General features: G+C 31.7%; 1 protein-coding gene across 3 annotated transcripts in view; it reads left to right on the forward strand.

The window, feature by feature from the left end:
• Positions 1-19186, forward strand: part of LOC143072852 (neuropeptide Y receptor type 2-like) — a 59532-nt gene extending 40346 nt beyond the window's left edge. For all 3 annotated transcript variants that reach the window (XM_076247965.1, XM_076247967.1, XM_076247966.1), the window contains exon 3: positions 17543-19186. In XM_076247965.1, coding sequence (XP_076104080.1) covers positions 17641-18822 — 1182 coding nt within the window. In that variant the 5' untranslated portion in view covers positions 17543-17640 and the 3' untranslated portion in view covers positions 18823-19186. The remainder of the gene's footprint in view (positions 1-17542) is intronic.
• Positions 19187-19513: the final 327 nt, after the last annotated feature.

The following is a 19513-nucleotide window of genomic DNA, read 5'->3' on the forward strand; positions in this document are numbered from 1 at the left end:
TATAGTATGCCAGTCGCACGGTTCGTTAAAATAAAAACTCATATGTGAGGGGGATTCAATAAAGTTTAAACGGTCTAATAAAGTACAAAGTCGAAGAACATCGAGGAACTAAAAACCCGAAAAAGTTTGCAAATTAAGCCAAAGTAATATACGGCTCGCGAAATTTAACATTCTCTCGACTGGTATTTTTCGCAAATACCCATCCTTAACATGATATATCTGTTCAAAATGCATTGCTATTCATACAAGGTATACAAACCTAGATGGAAAGCTGTTTTATTTTTGTCTGTCTCGTTTGCGTATCTCTCTCTGGTCACATTTGAAAATGTTTATAACTTTCAATTTTTTAAACAGACATTTATTTAGTCTTTACTTAAATCGGGAAATGTTATATCTGAGTAAATGTCTGTTTCAAAGGATTACTTTCCACATTTACATAAGTAAAGTTTGTACTTTTCTTCAGATTCTAACATGTCAGTCGTAAAGTGACCGTCAGAGCTAACTAACAAAATAAAAGACACAATTTCCTGAAGCAGAATCACTTCAAGACATTACTTCTCACAATAAATTGTCTGTTGAATTCTCTCTTATGACCAATTCAGTCCTGGTTTGATTAGCTTGGTCCTCCAAGGACTTGAAAACATTGCTGTCTTATTGAATTTAGACATACGCTTTTCTCTGTTTAACTTGTTCAACAGATTTTCTTAGAGAAAATTAATTTCTTTGTCTTCGAGATTAGGTTCATGTTGTTGAAATCTAATGTGATGTTCTCTTCAGGCTTAAGCAAACAAAACCTGAAATTCACCAAAAAGGGTGTGATCATCATACAAATTATAGAATATTTAAGTGATACATTTTTGTAAAGATAATGTGTCGAGTTTTAATTATTAGTGCAGCAGTGAAGAAACAGTTAAGTTTTTATGTTTGTATTTTGAAATTGTTGAGTTTAATTGTGTGTGTATAACAGGAAAAAGGGAATATTGGGTATCCATCCTTGTTACTAAATCAGATCTTGCACTGTAAAAAATACATGCACAGCAACAGAACGGCGCATTTATTTATGTTTGTCATCTCAAAATGACAGAGAGACTTTAACAAAATATCTCTACAACTTGTCTAGATTAATTGGGGTTTTGAACTTAATAAATATGTTTGTTGGATTATTGTAAAATTAAGTATACTATATATGTCCTTTAATTTATCCCACTGGTGAGCTTCCCAAACTCCGACATTATGGTTAAAGCTAAAAAGTTGAATATAGATATCAACATGCTACAGAAAGCAAGAAAAAATATCTTAAAGAGTATAAAGACTACACTTTAATTAATGACTTTTCGTTTTGAAATTCCCTTGGAGTTAGGTATTTTTGTTATTTTACTGTTTTTTTTTTCATAGAAAAAACACAGACTTAACGGTGCATATACCATATTGAAACTGGATTTAAATCTAGTCATTCAGGTTGAGTTTGTTAATAGCCATCGGATAACCATTTACATTTTAGATTTAGATGTCTATTGAACATGTTTTCGTTATTGGCTGCTGGTTTATTGACGATTGCCTGACTTCTTTTCCATATCAAAGGCAATTTATTTCCAAATTCTCGATTGAAATGTTAATCTAAAATTTATTTTAAGGTTCGATAAAGTTTTATATTTCAGTTATTCCCTTTTCCTACTGTTACACATCTCACGTAACCTTCAATTTTTGAAATCAGATTAACTGATATACGGGTTATTACATAATTTCATTGATTAAAACATACAAATATCTTACAATCAGAGTTTATTGTTTTACATGCATCTATCACGAGATAGATTACAACAAGAAGAGGTTCTTTCTTGAACAGTAATCGGTTAACGTTTCTAAAATAAAACTGTATGGAATTTTTTATCATATACATCATTACATATAATGATCTTATCTTTTTGAGTGGAAGATACGCGCCAACTATTCGAAACCTCTGCAATCACTAAATCATATTCATATTAACTTGCAACATTGAAGTGTTTGAAAGATATACTCTGACAATTACACTTGACATTTTGTATGTAGGTTTTGAAGATATCTTTTGACATGGTTTTGAAAAAGAAGTGTAACGCTTCCTGTTTTACATTCTTAAGTAAGTGTAGCCAATAGCAGCAACTCTTAATGATTCCATTGTCTGAATTTTTAAAATATTATGAAGGATATTTATTAAAGTAGCGTATGATCAAAAGAGACAGAAACGCAACGACACAACACAAATGAAAACTAAAGACATGCAAGATATGTATAGAAATGTCAACGTTATTAAGTCAAAACCATTCCAGTAAATTAATAACGTTTTTTTTCAAATAATATTTTATTTTAAAAATCGATGCAAATGCATGGTAATAACAAATGAAATTCCAGCATTGATACAATTAGATGAGGTATAGAGATGAGAGACACTGTAATCTTACATCAGGAATTTACTGTAAATAGACATCTACAGATCAACTACATATATCGTTCAAATGACGTGACAAGCTCTAAAAAACGAGTATAGATAAGTTCTGGCTAAGATCAACGGATCCGATTTAGATCTTATAGCTTCGTCATATAAAGACTGACAAAGATCTGATATTGACGTCAACTCTGCATTCTTTCAACACATTATCGAATGTCGTGGTTTGGGAATATTCTTCAATGATATTGTTTAAACCTAGGTGATTAAAAATTCCTGTGTGTAACACATTATTATAAAATGTATTTTAACAGCTACGCCTTGTAATGGATGGAAGAATTAGAATTTATGGATAGCTAGTTCACAAGGTAACAGTCCACAGAAGGACATTTCATCCTACCCGGACACATTATTCTCACTTCGAGCTGTATTTGAACTTTTTCTAAATGTCACATGATTAGCCGAATTAGGAAAATAGCAATTTTTGAGTCTTTAGTTTGATCCGACCAGGACACACTCTCGAGCATTAGAGGTCAACATGAAATTAGCGAGGAGGTTACTAAGCATATTATTCTTCTGTTAATTCGAAATTTCATCCTACAAATATCCCTGCAGCAGCGTTTGTTTTTTAACGCATATATTCTCGTTTTTACTTCTGCACTGATTGCACTACATCTTTGTACAATTATTTGTAGTGCAGATCAGAAATAGCTTCCTGTGATAGGAATCTTTATACCTGATCATATTGTTTTCTTATTTCTGAGTGTTTTGACAACTGACTGTACACCTGTCTAAGCTGTAAACTAATCATTTAATATCGTTAACGTGTTTGAAACCATAAGATATATAAAAACAGAAAACTGAGCTGTTCGTTTGGATGTGATATAAATGGTTTTTAATTGGTTATCAATAGTTCTCCCGCACACTCTGAATTTGCTGACTTTAATGTAAACTATAATTCGTAAATCAAAAATTTCCGCGCAATTATGTGAGTAATCAGTATTATAATAACATTTGGTGTAAAGTATTGTTGTTGTCCTTGTTGTCTTAGTGCATTACGAAAATGCGTTAGAGGGTAAGTGATCTCAGCGGAGGTAGTTGCAAGTCCATTCAGGTTTCATTCCTTTCCGATCGAAAAATAAAATAGACTCTATAAATGTGCATTGTAAATCTCAGAAGCGGGAGGTTTGGCTAGCCATAAAACCAGGTTTTGTTGCAGTTCCGTGTTTCTGTTTTCCTGTTATAGCTAATGTGTTTGCCTCTGTGGTAGTTTGTTACCAAGAATTGTTTACTTTTAATCGATTGAGGACTTTTGACAACGATATACTACTGTTGCTTTATTTACAGTATACGTTGTCAATGAATTTGAAAGCAGTCATTAATATTTGGTATTGATATACTGCGACGTGATTGTATTTGATTTATTTCCATAAAAATAGTTATATTCTTATCAACGATCCTCTCTTTGAAAGTGTTATTTTCATTTATTATTTTTAATATACTAGATCTTTGGAATCTCCATTGTATACATGGCATATGTATTATTGATATAATTATTATTATAAATTAACTGTTAACAAACTTTGATTTTTTTGAAATACTTTAGATTTTCTTCCCGATGAATATATTACCGGAATTTTGTGTCCGCAATGCTCTTCAACTTCGTAGTGCATTTGGTATTTTTTACTTATTTTATTTGAATGTCACTGATGAGTCTTTTTGTGACGTAACAGGCGTCTGTCTACAAATTTTAATCCTAGTATCTATGATGAATCAATTTTAATGTTTAAACCTATGATAGCATAGTTATTGCAATTGCAGGGTAACAATTGCAATGTGTATACGTAAGCATAGATATTGCAATTTCAGGGTAACAGTTGGTAAACACGTATTAATTCTTTATATTAATTATCTAACCTGTTACGATCACTTCCGAGCCGTTATATAACGATATAAAAAGAACGTTTTTCTCTTCATCTGATACAGCATAAGATCTTAGGAAGTCATAAATAATGTTTACCTTTATGCACTCGGCTAACTAACGAAATTACAACATCTTTAATCATGCAATGTGCTAATTAATGGAAATCATACACAGCTACTAGAAAGGTTCAAATGCATAATTGAGTCCGTAACATATCTTTCAAATTATGATAAATTGAGTTCTTAGCTGTGTTTGAACTCACCACCCGGTTAGTTGATTTCTCCAGTGAATAAGCCGTATCTTTATTAGTATCGTGCAAATTTGTATCACATTAATTTCAGTAAAAACAACTTTCCAATTAAATTTCTAATCATGTGTGTTTCAATCAACATTTTCTAAGTCAAGCAAATTCTAATTTCAAAGTCTAAGACAAAAAATATCCAAGTTCTAATTTTTCAAATCATTTGTGTTTTTTTTTTTTTTTTAAACCTTGTACTCAAACTTTTTTGGTACAAAGAAGTATTACTGACATTTTTTTTAATAGATAAACAAGCTGTCGAAATATCAATTAAATGACGGGCTGCATTGATCCTGTGTATGAACAAATTTTGACAAATTCATTGAAAAATTCCAGAAACTGTAAAATAAATTGGACTTGTAGGAAGAAATGAATTTATAAATTTCCTTTTTATATATTTGCACGATTGAAAACTAATTAGGTGTGACTTTCTGTCATGTAACTTTTTGTATTTGGACTTACTATAGGTTAGCAGATGTAAACGTTATTCAAATTTCACTCCTTGGTTGATTTTAGTATCTGCTTTTCATAAAAGAATTTAATATACTATACCAATGACCGTAAGAAATCTCGACTTTGAACAGATATAAGCTTTATATATTCATGAGTATAAGCTTTCAAATAAAGCTTGGTTAAAATTTTCCTATTAAATTACATCACGCTTCGAGAAAACTAGAGTTATTAATTTATCAGGTTTCAGCATTTTATATAGATTAAGCTACTTTGGTTAGACATTCAATCAAGAATAATTGACATATGGGTTGTAGGTCATTCAAACACAAAAAAAAAAGCAACAACAAAATAATTTAGTGGAATTATCATCACCATATCCAAGTTCGACATCACCTCCGCTAGATCAAATAAGGTATGGATAAATGTTTGTGGGTCAACTCTGAAACTTCCTTTAGTTTCATTCCTTTTAAAAAGGCCATAGATAGTTATCATAGGTAACTGTCTTATAATTTGATACGCAAGACGCGCGCAGTGACGTTCAGATAAGTTAGTTAGAAAGCCTAACAATTATAAAGTTGAAGAGCACTGAAGATCAAAAATTCAAAAAGTTATGCCAAATGCAGCTAAGATAATCTTTCCCTAGGATTAGAAATCCTTAGTATTTCGAATAATTCATACTTTTGCAAACATTAACAGTGCAGACAATACGATTCTGTATAAAGTAATTACTGAAATACAGATAATAATAATTTCGAATCACAACTTTGATTAGAATTACATATGTTATTAATTTGTATTGACATGTGTTCCAAGAAATTATATATGGCTGTCTTCGGTTGTCGACCAAGAATTTCTTTCATGTTTTACTAATAAATCTATTATATGCCGTCGAACCTATCACTTGGTGCAAGACAAAAATGGCCTTTGTTATCAAAAAGGTCGTTTCTATGTATGTTGGCGTTTCTTTTTGAAACAGTTCAGTGGGTTTGTTCTTTCGTTGTTTTCTTTTATAGTTTATGTGTTTTCCCTCGTTTTGGTTTATGACCCGGATGTGTTACAGTTTATGTGTGTTCCCACGTTTTGGTTTATGACCCGGATGTGTTACAGTTTAATCGATTAATGACTATTGAACAGTTGTAAACTGATGTTGCCTTTATTTATCTTTTCGTCGTCTTTCGTATTTTACCGTGGCGATGTTTGTTTCACCGCGATTGATGGCTTTTGAATATACCCGTGGTATCTTACGCATCTTTTTTGGGTCATCATTAACATACGATTACGAGCCACATATTAACTCAATAAACGAAACAGGGTCATTCAGTGAAAACAAATCACAATCAATATCTCGAATGAAATATTATCTTTACATTCCTTGTGGGTACCATTACTGTCTAGCTCTAGACTTGAGATATATGATTCTTTGATATTATCAATTTATCAGGTGTTAATGGCTATTCTCTTACTTGACTTGTTCAAATCAGTTTTGTATTATTAATTCGTATTTTACTACAAAATAGACACCAGTTAACAAACATTCTTTTTCCCCAGTACAAATGATATTATATGATTGTCTCTACTGAAAATAAAATAAGAAAATTATCGAACTCCAAGGAAAATTCTACACTTGCCCTTTACAAATGGCAAAATGAAAAGCTTTAACATATCAAACGAAAGGAAATACACTGTCATATTCTTGACTTGGTACAGGCGTTTCCTTATGTACAAAACGGCTTTTGTAGCCATCTTAACCTCTCTGCCAAAAGAAAATTCAAATTAAAAAAAAGAAAAGAAAAAAAAAACAAACTGATAACGCCATAGCAAAAAACGAAAAGAATCAGAAGACAGTCAACAGTAAACAAAACTCAACGTAGAAGACTAACCTTTACAAAAACCGGGGAAGATCTCAGATTAATGTTACGAAACCAGAGTAACCTTCATTCCAAAACGGCACACTGATAATACTTTGGGCATTTGAAAATTCCTAATTCATCACATATATATATAAACTTGTTAGGGCTTACATGTAGTCTATCAGATGTCTACCAGGATTGTATTTGTATCTTTTAAAAGAAAACAAAAACGAAGAATTTCCATTTTAAGGCAACAAATCCCAACGGATTTAAAATTATTGTTCTCCTTTAAAAAAATCATCATTTTATTTCATGACAAGATGAAATTAAGAAGTAAATAAATAAGAATAAAACGAAGAAACTTTTAAAGAACACATGGTCGAATTTTTAATTCGAATAATCCAACCATGGTTTTCAAGCTATATATGTGTTTACTTTTCAAGGACAACATGAAAAAAACATATGCGACATTTAGTTTTAAAGTCTACTCGATTACTAATTTTCAATTTGATATTCAATGTATTATTTTATTGAACTTATCCAATTCAAATCTATTGTAACACTCACTGTTATATCCAGCTAATGGCCAAATTTCTAATTTACAAAATATCGAATCAATAAAGTGCTATGACATTCCACTGTAATTTATCATGACTATTAGTAAATGTAACTCTAAAGCCATGCTTCGTCAACTCCGTACCATTTGCAATTTCTAAAAAGATGCATCGGTGGTGTAATGGTAAAGATAAAGATAAATTAAAAAAAAAGTCGATTCGGGATTACCATTAACATTCTTGTTGACAAATAAAGGCAAAAATAGTACACCGGTGTTCAAAAGTCATAAATGAGAGGTAACAAATCCGGGTTACAAACTAAAACCGAGAGAAATACATCAACTACCAGAGATAGAAATAATAAAAAAAACAAAAAACAAAAAAAAAAACAAAAAAAAAACAAAAAAAAAACAGGAACACTATAGTGCAACAAAAACAAACGTCAACATCATAGAAAAAACTATTTAATAACAACTGCCATATTCCTGACTTTGTACAGGACATTTTAAGAAAAATGGTGGGTTGAATCTAATTTAATAGCTAGACAAACATTCTGTTTTATAACAATATTAAAAAAATATCGCTAATTGACAAAACTTCTTGACAGAAATACAGCACAAACACGCAAAAGAACATTCAAGTAAATCAACAAACGTGCAAGTATTGAAAGTAAACTAAAATGAATTATTTTTAAAACGTTCACTATGTACGAAACACAATCTGGACACAAGGTAAAACCTTGAAAATGAAATGCATGCTTATCAAGGGAAAATGTAGAATGGTATAGAAGAAACATAATTTGGATGTGCAGTTTTTTCTTCTTCATTCTAGTATCTCTCATGGTTTTAATGATACCAATAAAAACCTGCTTTTTATCCCCTTTAGTCTGTGCTCAATCTGAAAATGAATACCTTTAAGGATAATTGTGGGAAAGCTTGGTTCCAATTTTCCGTGCAGTTGCAGCGAGGAATTCTGTCACCGAAATTCAAGGCGAGAAAAGAACTCGCATGACTCTTTGGAACAAATTAAATGAGCTGAACTGAATTTTCTGTATTATCTTTTTCTAAAAAGAAATATTCCTGTTTAGGGTATAACAATTACGCAACTATATTTAGTAAATCTTTTGTGTTTAACATCGTATGAAATAAACAGCTAATACATTTCGAAAAGTATTTCTATAGATATGAAGTTAGTGTCCTCTCAATATTTTTGCAAACACATAAAAATAAAATTGGCGGTAGAATGTCATTCAATACAGAATGAGGAAATATCTTTCGATACCTATCTTCATCGGTTAAACAAAATGCAATTTCCTGTATCACCCATACCGGATATGACGTTCAGAGACATGGAATCTAGAACTTTTATTCCCGCATAAAATAGAAAATGAGTCACCGTAAAACTACTAAAAAAGGAAATGAAATAGATGTGGCAATCAAAAGATAAGAATTGAAAAAAAAAACTTTAACGTATTACAACATTAGCTTTATATATTACTCCACGGCAAAACGAATGTATAGATATCTAGTTTCAATATTAAATACATATTTTAGAGATTTGAAAACGGTTATTGATCATCTTAATATTATATGACCAGTGAATCGTTAATGGAAAGTGGATAAATACGATTGAAGTGTACTATAGCTATAAGATGATTTATATTAATGATAAATGTAGTTGAGCAGTACATAGAAAGACTCATCAGAAAAACCAACCCAAAATACTTTATGCATCATGATTCTATTCTTAATTGCATGATTCAACCAGTAAATGTACAAAGGCACCAACCACAGACAGATTATTGTCAATATCTGCTTGTGTGTATCACATCATTCCTCATCTAAAAGGGAATAGGAAGAAAGATGGTTAAAAAAAATTGGGCTTCTCAAACATGTCTTTTAGCACAGATAAATTTGGCCTTCTCAACATTGCCTTTCAGAACAGATACATTTGGATTTCTCTGTCATAACTTGCATAATAAAGGCAAGCCTTCTCTATCATGCCTATCAGAACAAATAAATTCAATCTTTTGGAGTATGCCATACAGAACAAACGTTTAGCCTACCATAAGGTCCGACGAAAAAACAAACACAAATATATTATTTATCAGAGGAAATGATTTTTGAAAATCTAGAAATGAAATTTGGTTCAGGAAAACAAAAATTCAATATTGATTATTTATTTCTAGATAATAAAAAAAATAACAAGAAATATTTGTATTGTTTTAAAACGACATCCAGTTGTATGTCATGTAGTTTATTGGGGGTTTGTTAACAGTGTTTATAATTAAAGGCAGTAACAGTATTAACAGTAGTTTACCGTTGTTCAAAACTCATAAATCGATCGAAAAAAAAAAAAAAAAATCCGGGTTACAAACCAATGCTTAGGGAAACACATCAACTATATGAGAAAAACGAGGGAACAACAGGAATACCGAAGTGTCTGTGTGTTTTCTCTCACTGGCTTGATGATGAGCCGTAATAGTTAGATTTGATACAAAACAAGGGGGAAAAAAATATTGCTTTCACTTATAAAAACATCCTTGATTGTTATCCATTTATATCCTATAATTAAAGACATTGTATAATTAATGAACACGAAAATGAGGAAGAAATACTAACACCCCGTTTATACTGGCAACGAATTTGAATCGATCTTTATTTGAATCGATCTTAAAAAGACCAGTTCACGTTTACATTGCACAAGCAAGATCGATCGAGATCGATCTTATTTAATCCAGTGCGTTTACACTACAACATAAAAAGAACCGGTCTGACCTTTATTTTTCTATCTAAATATAACAAACACCTGAAAAAAAGATCGATCGCGGTCGATCTAAGCGTTTACACCCCCCCCCCAAAAAAAAAAAAAAAAGATCGATTCAAATAGGATCGATCTTTTTAAAATCACCTTTAGAGGTAGACTTTTTAAGTTCGATTGAAGATCGATCTTACCCATTCACACTGAACCAAAGCAGATCGATCTTTTTTGTCAGTGTAAACTGGGTCTTAGTCTGTGAACATGTGTCGTGATTCAACATACTAACGTACGATTTATATGCAAATGAACACATTTTAAATTCTTAAAACATCAGGAAGCATTGTAACATGATTTTATCTAAAGCACTTCTTGTTCAATTTACATGTATATTTATATACGGAAATAAAAAACTGCGATAATGATGTTCATATTTCATTTAAAGAACTAAATATCAATGTATATTTTCTGGCTACATTACTTGGCAAATTCAATATAAAAAAAAAAAGAAAATGATACAGCTTGTTATGTAACACAAAATTGAATAGTTCAGTTGGTAAAATTTATCTTAATAGGTTTTCGAAACTTTACACTAAAGTATTGTCTGAAGATGATGGTTTTAGATGGTTTAAGTGCATGTAAAAATCTTGACGGCTGTTTATTGATTTGTGATAGTCAAACTTTAAAATGAATATTCAATTGATTTTGTTAAGTTTCTGTAATCCACACTAATACGTGGATGAAATCTCTTCTTGAAGACTATGAAAATAATTGTATACTGAAAAGATTTGTCACCATGGCAACACTTACTTTTTGCAACAATGAAATGATTTACGTTAATCCCCTTGTTATTTTGCCATTGTATGTTTTAAAGATTCTATATAAATGATGGGTCTCGTGTGAATAGTTCTGATTTTGTTGGAAATTAATTGTCGTCATCCATTACTGAATTGATGGCTTAACGTTGACCTGGGTGGGACATTTCTTATATAATGGGATTTTGATTTATGGATTTATATGTTACAGTAATATGAATGTAAAAAAGATTCGTCTTTTCAATCTTCTACTTTGTAAGAGTACAGTTTTTTGTGTTGTCATGTACTTTGTCGGTAAAGAAAAATCGTCTTAGTTTAAATGGTAATTGCATTCAAATATTTTAAATCTGTTAAATTGCTATTTGTTCTTTTGCTAAGTATATTGTATCCCCCGATATTTCGTCATTAATGTATGTTTTCTTAGTACTTAATTCAGCAAAACAAAACTATCTTGCAAGCTTTGAAGGAAAAACGTATGCATGCGTTGTTTTTCTCTTTTGAATTGTTTCACATTGTATCATGCCAGGACCTTTTATTGTTTCCAAAATATTAAGGATTTTGCTGATTATCAGTAAAGTGTATGGCATGAAGGACGTTTAGACGGTCTCGTTTCCCTATCTCCTTCGCTCTGTTCCGGTGTGATCGATATAACCTGGAGGGGCGCAAAAAAGGCAATCGTTTGCGTCTGCACAAAGATTCATATACCTGTTACCAGACACATAATTCTCGTTATTGAGTTCAAAGTCAAGCAGCAAATCGGAAAATCATTGTTTTGGACAATGATTTAATTGGTTCCAAATCAGCCGATATTTCATAGTGCTATTTTGGAAAATAAATGCATAAATCTGTCGCTTCCTATTTTTAGGGAGAAAATATATATAAAACTACAGTAATGATATCCCTGTAATGACGTCAATATTGCCTTATTTACTTATAAATTTATGGTCGCCATCATAAATTAGGGAAAAATGTGAAATAATGTGACACGCGACTTTTTTGCAGCATTGTTTATTGATTGGTCGAACTTATTAGTGAAAGACTATCGACATGAACAAGGCGTTCAATCAGAAGCGATAACAAAGTTAATATAGCGAGGTATATAACTAACTTATTGTTTTGTTATTCTGTCAGTCGGTAATTTGAAGGGTAATACTCGAGAAGGCAAAATCTTAGTTGATATATTAATTCCATCATCGTGACTTTGACGAGATTTTCCACATTCGGATTGCTTAATCCAATCCAATTAGGACAGGCTAAGACAGGGATTGATGCAAATTAAACAGGAATGGAGAAAGCTAGAATGCGACTTACTTTGATACAATGTAAAAAATAAATAGGATTGTGTATTTTTCTACGTTTGAAGTCCATTCGAGAACAATAAAGTATTATAGGATCCTGTCTGATGAAGGACAATAAATGAGATTTTCTCTGGCAAGTCTATTATGTTATCAATGCATAAAAGACGACATAAAGAAATCTGATCCTTTTCTCTGTGTTGACTTATTTGACATATGATAATAGAATGGCGATGTCATCGATTCACTCATTCTACTATAGTGGAATATTTCTTAAGTATCAATTTACAAGAATACCTTTTTTAAAACTGGTTTAAGAATCATCATTACATACACTAATACGAGTTCTTTTCTATTTTAATATAATAACTTTTCATTAGTATTTGTAAAAGCTTTTCTTGGGGAATCATATAGGATCGAACCATAAACCCTGTTTCTTGACAAGTTTTTGTACTTAAAGGATTTATAATTTACACGATATACATATAATTTGAAAGGTTAAATTTTACTTACCATTATCAATTTAAGCATTTCAATGTACATGTAGTGAATGTTACGATTTTGTATGGTCAGAATAATAAATGAACTGCAGGGCAAACAGTTTACTTTGCTTCTACTTAACATATTACTATTTAGAGTTTGACCTTTAAAAATATTTTGTTAAGCTTTCTAAAATTAGTTACAGTGTCATACGATCTGTTTACATGATATCACAATGACATATGCATCCATTATGATACACCACTGTGAATGATTAAAGTAATGCATATCTCGGAATCGGCTTACAAGTAAAATACGACACTTAAGTTCACCCAAGTGGACTGTTAATACAAACAATCCTTATCCAAGCTTAAATTCAACGATATCACAATAACAAGGTGCATATTTAATAGTTATGTAGTTGTTGCATGAATAATTTGATTATACTAAGAACAATTGGTAATGGTGGATATAATTGCAAAACGAATCTTGCGCTTATTCAATGATGAAGAGAAATGACCTGTTCTTAATAATAAAACAACAGGATTAATTGAACCTCATAGAATAAACCAGTACTCTTGGTTAACCGACAGTTGCTGTACGATTAACAGAAAATTTCTTTATAATTGCTAATTATTTATAACAAATTCTGATAAACATGAGTTTGCGCAAGGGCAATGGATAGGAACATAATTGTTTTTAAGTCATTGTAATAAACGTCTTATATTTTTTCGATATGACATGAAATAATCGTTGTTTCTTTGGGTTGAAAAATTGTTCACATTGTATCATCCGGGTGTTAGTATATTTTCATGTCCTTTCACCTATGCAGACGGGTTGAACTTAGTTATGTTGTATGTTTATGATATATGATCACACCATTTTGTCTGCTGCATCCCAATTATTGTCACGTTAACCAATTATATCTAGATGGATTAGCTCACGCAATGTTGCCAATAAAAGGGACAATATAAATGTGAGGGTTGACTATCTATAAAACCCAGACAAGTATAAGGCTCCATTTTGAAGACCGAACTTTGACCTATAATGGTTTTTCTTTTACAAATTGTGACTTGGATTGAGATTTGTCGCATTGGCACTCATACCTCATCTTCTTTTTTTTTACATCAACTAATAATCACGTTCTTCGAGAAATGGCTGATCAGTCGTTCGGTTGGTTGATTCAGTCGAGCGTTTTGTTTTTGTCAGTTTTATGGACTGTACATTTCTTAATTCACCTTGGCGTTAAATATCTTTGTAACTACATTTTATCTAGGTCTCTGCATTGTAGTAGTCACTGTAATTTAACAACCAAATCATGTGGATATATGGCTGACAACTAATGTTCTGTATCGTCTTGGCTGTTTAAAGTAGCGAGAAACGAAAGTTATTCTGTTTATAATTCATTTAATGTTTATTCTCCCACAGAGACTAATTCGTCCTTGACTTGTTAAACGTTCGTCACGATACCGTTGTTTTGGCAGGGCCTTTCCTCGATGATCTCGAAAGTCCTTTTTGAAGTGATTGCAGAAAGTTTAAATAAGAAGTGGAAAATGAGCAAGAAATAATTTTGAGCTCTCCTTCGTGTATGTTATCAATGTTTATTTAGTCTTTCCTAAAATTGACAAAAATTTAACCTTAAAATAAAATATTCCGTACGGTATATTGATATATATGATAGTGAATGTATTTTATGCTTAAAGTACTTTGTCAAATACCACATTCATATTCGTCGATGAAGTACTAAAAGTGTTTATATTTCGCTCAGAGCATATAAAACATGTGAATAAAAATGACAGAAACAATCAAAGACTTACTATTTAAAAAAATCATATATTCTCCAAATAACGAAAACCATTAAGATAATGCATTCTACGCCTACTGACGAGGTTTCGGGCTTTGGACACATACATAAATATGCAGGGGTTAATCTGTCTTTTTTGTGATCTCAATCTAACATTTTTTTTTAAATTGTGGCTCTTCAGATTTAGGAATCGGATAATTTCAATTCTTAAGTAATATTTAAGTGAAGAGATCATACTCAAATGTTCAACTATTATAGTGATTTATTTGTCCTCTATTGAAGTTTTATTCTAACCACATGACTCTATTATGCGAAAGGTTTTATTTAGGAGACTTCTCGTACTACTTTTTTAGTCTCAAGATACCTTTTAATTTTGATTATCTCCCTTGGCAAATATTCATTTTTTTCAGACACTTAGATTTGATTTCTCTGTAGTCATTTACTGTCTGTATGTTATACTTAAATGGAGATGCACACTCATCTTCTGAAACATTTGGCGTTACTCAACATTGCTCGACGATTTCTTATTCAACTTGCTATTCTCATGGCGCTTTTAGATGTCCATTATTCTAAACATATATATTTCTCTTTGAAATCTTAGGGATGGCTTTTTGAAAGACATTAATTATAGTCTGTTAACCCAGCCTATTAACTTTTTGTTTTAAGTGAGTATATATAATAAGACTTAACCGGATAGTTTGTCAGTCCAGTTGCTGTTAAAAATGATTATCCTTGAAACACATTAACAACTTTTTTACGGGCCATTTGCATGACAAAAACGATCAAAGCAGCCAGTGCGAAAAAAAACAGTGCATAGGTTTAACAGCATACAATAGTTATGATCATGTTTACTTATAGAATTTACATATGGCAGAATTGAAAATGGCACTATATGGTCCCTAAACTCTGTTAAGGACGTATTAGAAGTTGTCATTAAGAAAGTGCATCGGCATTTAGCATTATAAATTGAGAAGATCACGACAAAAATAAATAAAAATAGTCCCAGCGTGCCTGTCTTCTTAATTGTAAGATATCAGTCACTCCATGCAAAATAGTCCCAGCATGCCTGTCTTCTTAAGAGAGTACTTATTTGTAAGTAATCAGTCACTCCATGAAACTAATTTAACCTAACTGATCAGTTGCTTCTGCTATTGGATTATGTGTCTTATTAAAATGGCGGCGAATAAAAGAAAATTTATTGCTCATTTATTTCCGCTGGGTCATCGTTTATGGACAATAACTAATAAACAAGCAATGGCACTTGAAGCTAATCAGATATTCAATATAGATGGTCTGGTAACGGATACAGTTCTTTGGGTTTTTCCATCAAACCAGTTTCCGTTACTAATTTGGTGTTGTTTCACTGGTCATTGTATAAAAGTTTGTGGGAAGAGAATTTTGCAGCCAAATCATTTATTTAGATAGTTTGTCTATACTGTAGTTAGTTTATGGTTTTTATTCGGGTAATGGTTTCTTATACTTCGACTTTCTTACAATTCTCAAGATACAGTGTTATAAAATACCTTTTTGATCTTTTAAGAAAAAAATAATCTTAAAAAAATAATTTTCTACAAAGACCAACCGATTGAAAAAAATCACAGTATATCCTGCAATTATACCATATCTCCTTATAGTTTTATAAACTTCTGAAGGACTTCGGTGCTTCAAACTTTCTCGAAGTTCTGCAGAGTTTATGAGCTTCGCTCTTTGTTTGGAAGCTGATATTTTTATATTGAGCTATTTTTTGTCAAAATTCAGCTATTAAAAAATTGCAATTTCTGATAAACAAGTACACATGTGTATGCAGTAAACGTTAAAGTAGCTTTTATATAAATGAACTGGTTATTCTATGAAAGTAACTAAGTTGTACGAAGATGGTTTTCATATTCTTATACAGTGGTTATTTCTGTTGTCGTCTAGGAATTACCCATTTTGAAGAAGACCTTAGATATTGAAAATATACATTTTTAGAATCATTTTATAAGATTCACTATTACATAGATTTTTGAGGAGTGTAACGTGAAAAGAAAAGTCATATTATTTATTATATTTTGAAATATTGTGTTGTTGTAACATGTTACTAGTATCTGATACTGATGAGAGAAATTGTGCATCAGATGACTTGTATCAGCAAGTAATGAATTTTAAGATTCCATAGAAGCAGAAGTGTGTAAAATGCTTTCCCATTATCTCATTCTAATGACGACGGTATGACGTAATATTTCAACTTTAATAGTTTGAGATTATATCATAAGACAATGCACTACAGTTTTCAGTTGTAATGCCTTTCCTCACCATGCATGATATCGTTAAAGATTAGAAATAAAATATTTTCATCATTGAGTTATTTCATATTAACCATGAAATACGTAAAAATAAATAACAAAAATTAACAAAATATTTGACAGTACACCAGCATACAAACCCCTAACCCGTCACCTTTCCCGGAAAAATACCGGACAATCATATATACTGTTAACAAAGACCACACACCCAGATAGATCGACTTGGTAACACACTGAAAAAAGCAAGTCACACAATAGTTCTGAAAAGTTTGTTGCTCTTTCCGTATAAAAATCAAAGAGATAATTGATAAGAATTATTTTATTGCACGCATAGAAGTTTATTTTAACTCCGTGAATATTACCATGGTCGGAAGTTAGATTGGAGGTAAATCCCGCGATTCAATCGTTTCATTCGATAATTTTTATGTGTAGCAAAATTACGACATAAATGCATGATGCAATCGTCTACATTTTACAAAGCAAACCTTCTTTTAAAAGAAGTGATAACAAGTATAAAAACCGCTAATATTATTGATATTGCGGTATGTTAATATCAATTCGCAGGAGATTCATTTTAAATTTAAACGTTTTTATCGTTTCAGGTATTGTAGTTTCCAAAGACGACACGATAAACCATCAATCAAAACCTTTCAACACGAATATCATATCTTGCTGATTAAATCAAACTGCTATAGTCACGATGGAGAACACAACAAACATGACAAATGCTACAATGGATAGTAACCATACAATCACTGACCAAGTAATGCATAAACCTGTACTGATGGGTATATTTGTACTGCTGTATTGTATTATATTTTTGTTAGGTGTAAGTGGAAACACTCTTGTGGTTTATGTTGTCGTACGGAACAAGACAATGCAAACCATTACTAATATTTTCATAACAAATTTGGCTGTATCAGATATTTTAATGTGTTTGCTAGCAGTACCGTTTACTCCGCTTGGATATTTCCTCCAGTCCTGGGTATTTGGAGAGGCACTTTGTCATATAGTACCGATGTCATTAGGTATATGTGTGTATGTATCAACGCTTACTTCTACTGCCATAGCTGTTGACCGTTATTTTGTTATTGTATACCCGTTTAAACCACGAATGAAGGTTTTTGTATGTTTGCTGATGATCGTTGCTATCTGGGTCATATCTATTTCTATATCCCTCCCACTAGGTATTTATATGGAACTTACTCCTCAAGCGGACGAATCTTTTATGTGTCGGGAGAAATGGCCACGTGTTCAAGCAGGACAGTTTTTCACGGTCACTAGTCTAATCCTCCAGTACATTGTGCCTTGCAGTATAATTACTTATTGTTACACGAAGGTGTCTCTAGCTTTGAAAAAACGTTCCCGGTCAAAAATTGGAAGTGGATCAAAATCAAGGGAGCGAGACGAAATGGAAATTAAAAGAAAACGACGTACAAACAAAATGTTAATCGCTATGGTAACTATATTTGTTTGTTGTTGGCTACCATTGAACATAGTCCTTTTAACAGCTGAATATATTTCATCTTTCTCAAAGTGGTACTTCTATACACTGTTATTCTTTAGCGCTCACGTGATAGCAATGAGCTCTACTATTTACAATCCATTTTTATACGCTTGGATGAATGACAATTTTAAGAAAGAGTTTAAGCAAGTTTTACCCTTTCTATTTAGAAGAGACCGCGAAAGGCCAGTGAACGGAAGCTATACTCAGTATACACATGTTGACAATCAACCCTCTGTTGTAATTAACAAATCTCCTCAAAAAGACCCGGATGACAATAAACTAGATGGCAAGGTTACAAAAGCATATTACGACACTGAATCAGAAAAAGTTCAACTAAATGTTAACCATGAAGGTGACACAGAAGACTCTGTATGACAGTTTATAGTGTGTTCTCGTAAAATCTCGCCACACGGAGTGACACCACACGCGATTAACAGTCTGACAATAGTGCCTGGCAAATCGGAGTGAGTTTGGAATCTAGATACTTAAAACTACTGATTATATGAATTAGAATGATGTTTGAATTTGTGGAACATAAAATATGTTCTAATGTTTCAAAAGGGTATATTTAACTCTTTGTAGGAGATCGCAAACAAAATAAACAAGCTCATTCAGTTAGTTGTATGTATCATATTGTAAAAATGTTTCGCTTTGTGACTATCAGTGTGATTATGTTTCATTCATTATCTGTACATAATTGTTGTTTTATTTGTGAAATAAAATCGAACTCTTAGTTCTATACAGGAAGTTAATATCGATGATAGCAACGTTCAACTCTCTAGTTGGAGCCTTTCATTAACCTATCCATGGTATGTGTTCACATTCCAAAAAATGATAGTAAAACTTTCAATTGCATTGTAATGGAAGGATATCAAGGGGACAATAAAAAAACATTAGTCGAATAAAGACATACCGACAATTCCATGGAACACGAACATGAAAAAAAAGATCAAGCTTCAACACACCACATAGAAAACAAAAGAGAGAGCAACACGAACCACACTAAAAGCGGTAATGAAAACAGGATGGATTAAAAGTGTTTTCCCTACTAGACACATCAATCATG

This window comes from Mytilus galloprovincialis, chromosome 4 (genome assembly GCF_965363235.1).
Source record: "Mytilus galloprovincialis chromosome 4, xbMytGall1.hap1.1, whole genome shotgun sequence".
Classification (NCBI taxonomy): domain Eukaryota; kingdom Metazoa; phylum Mollusca; class Bivalvia; order Mytilida; family Mytilidae; genus Mytilus; species Mytilus galloprovincialis.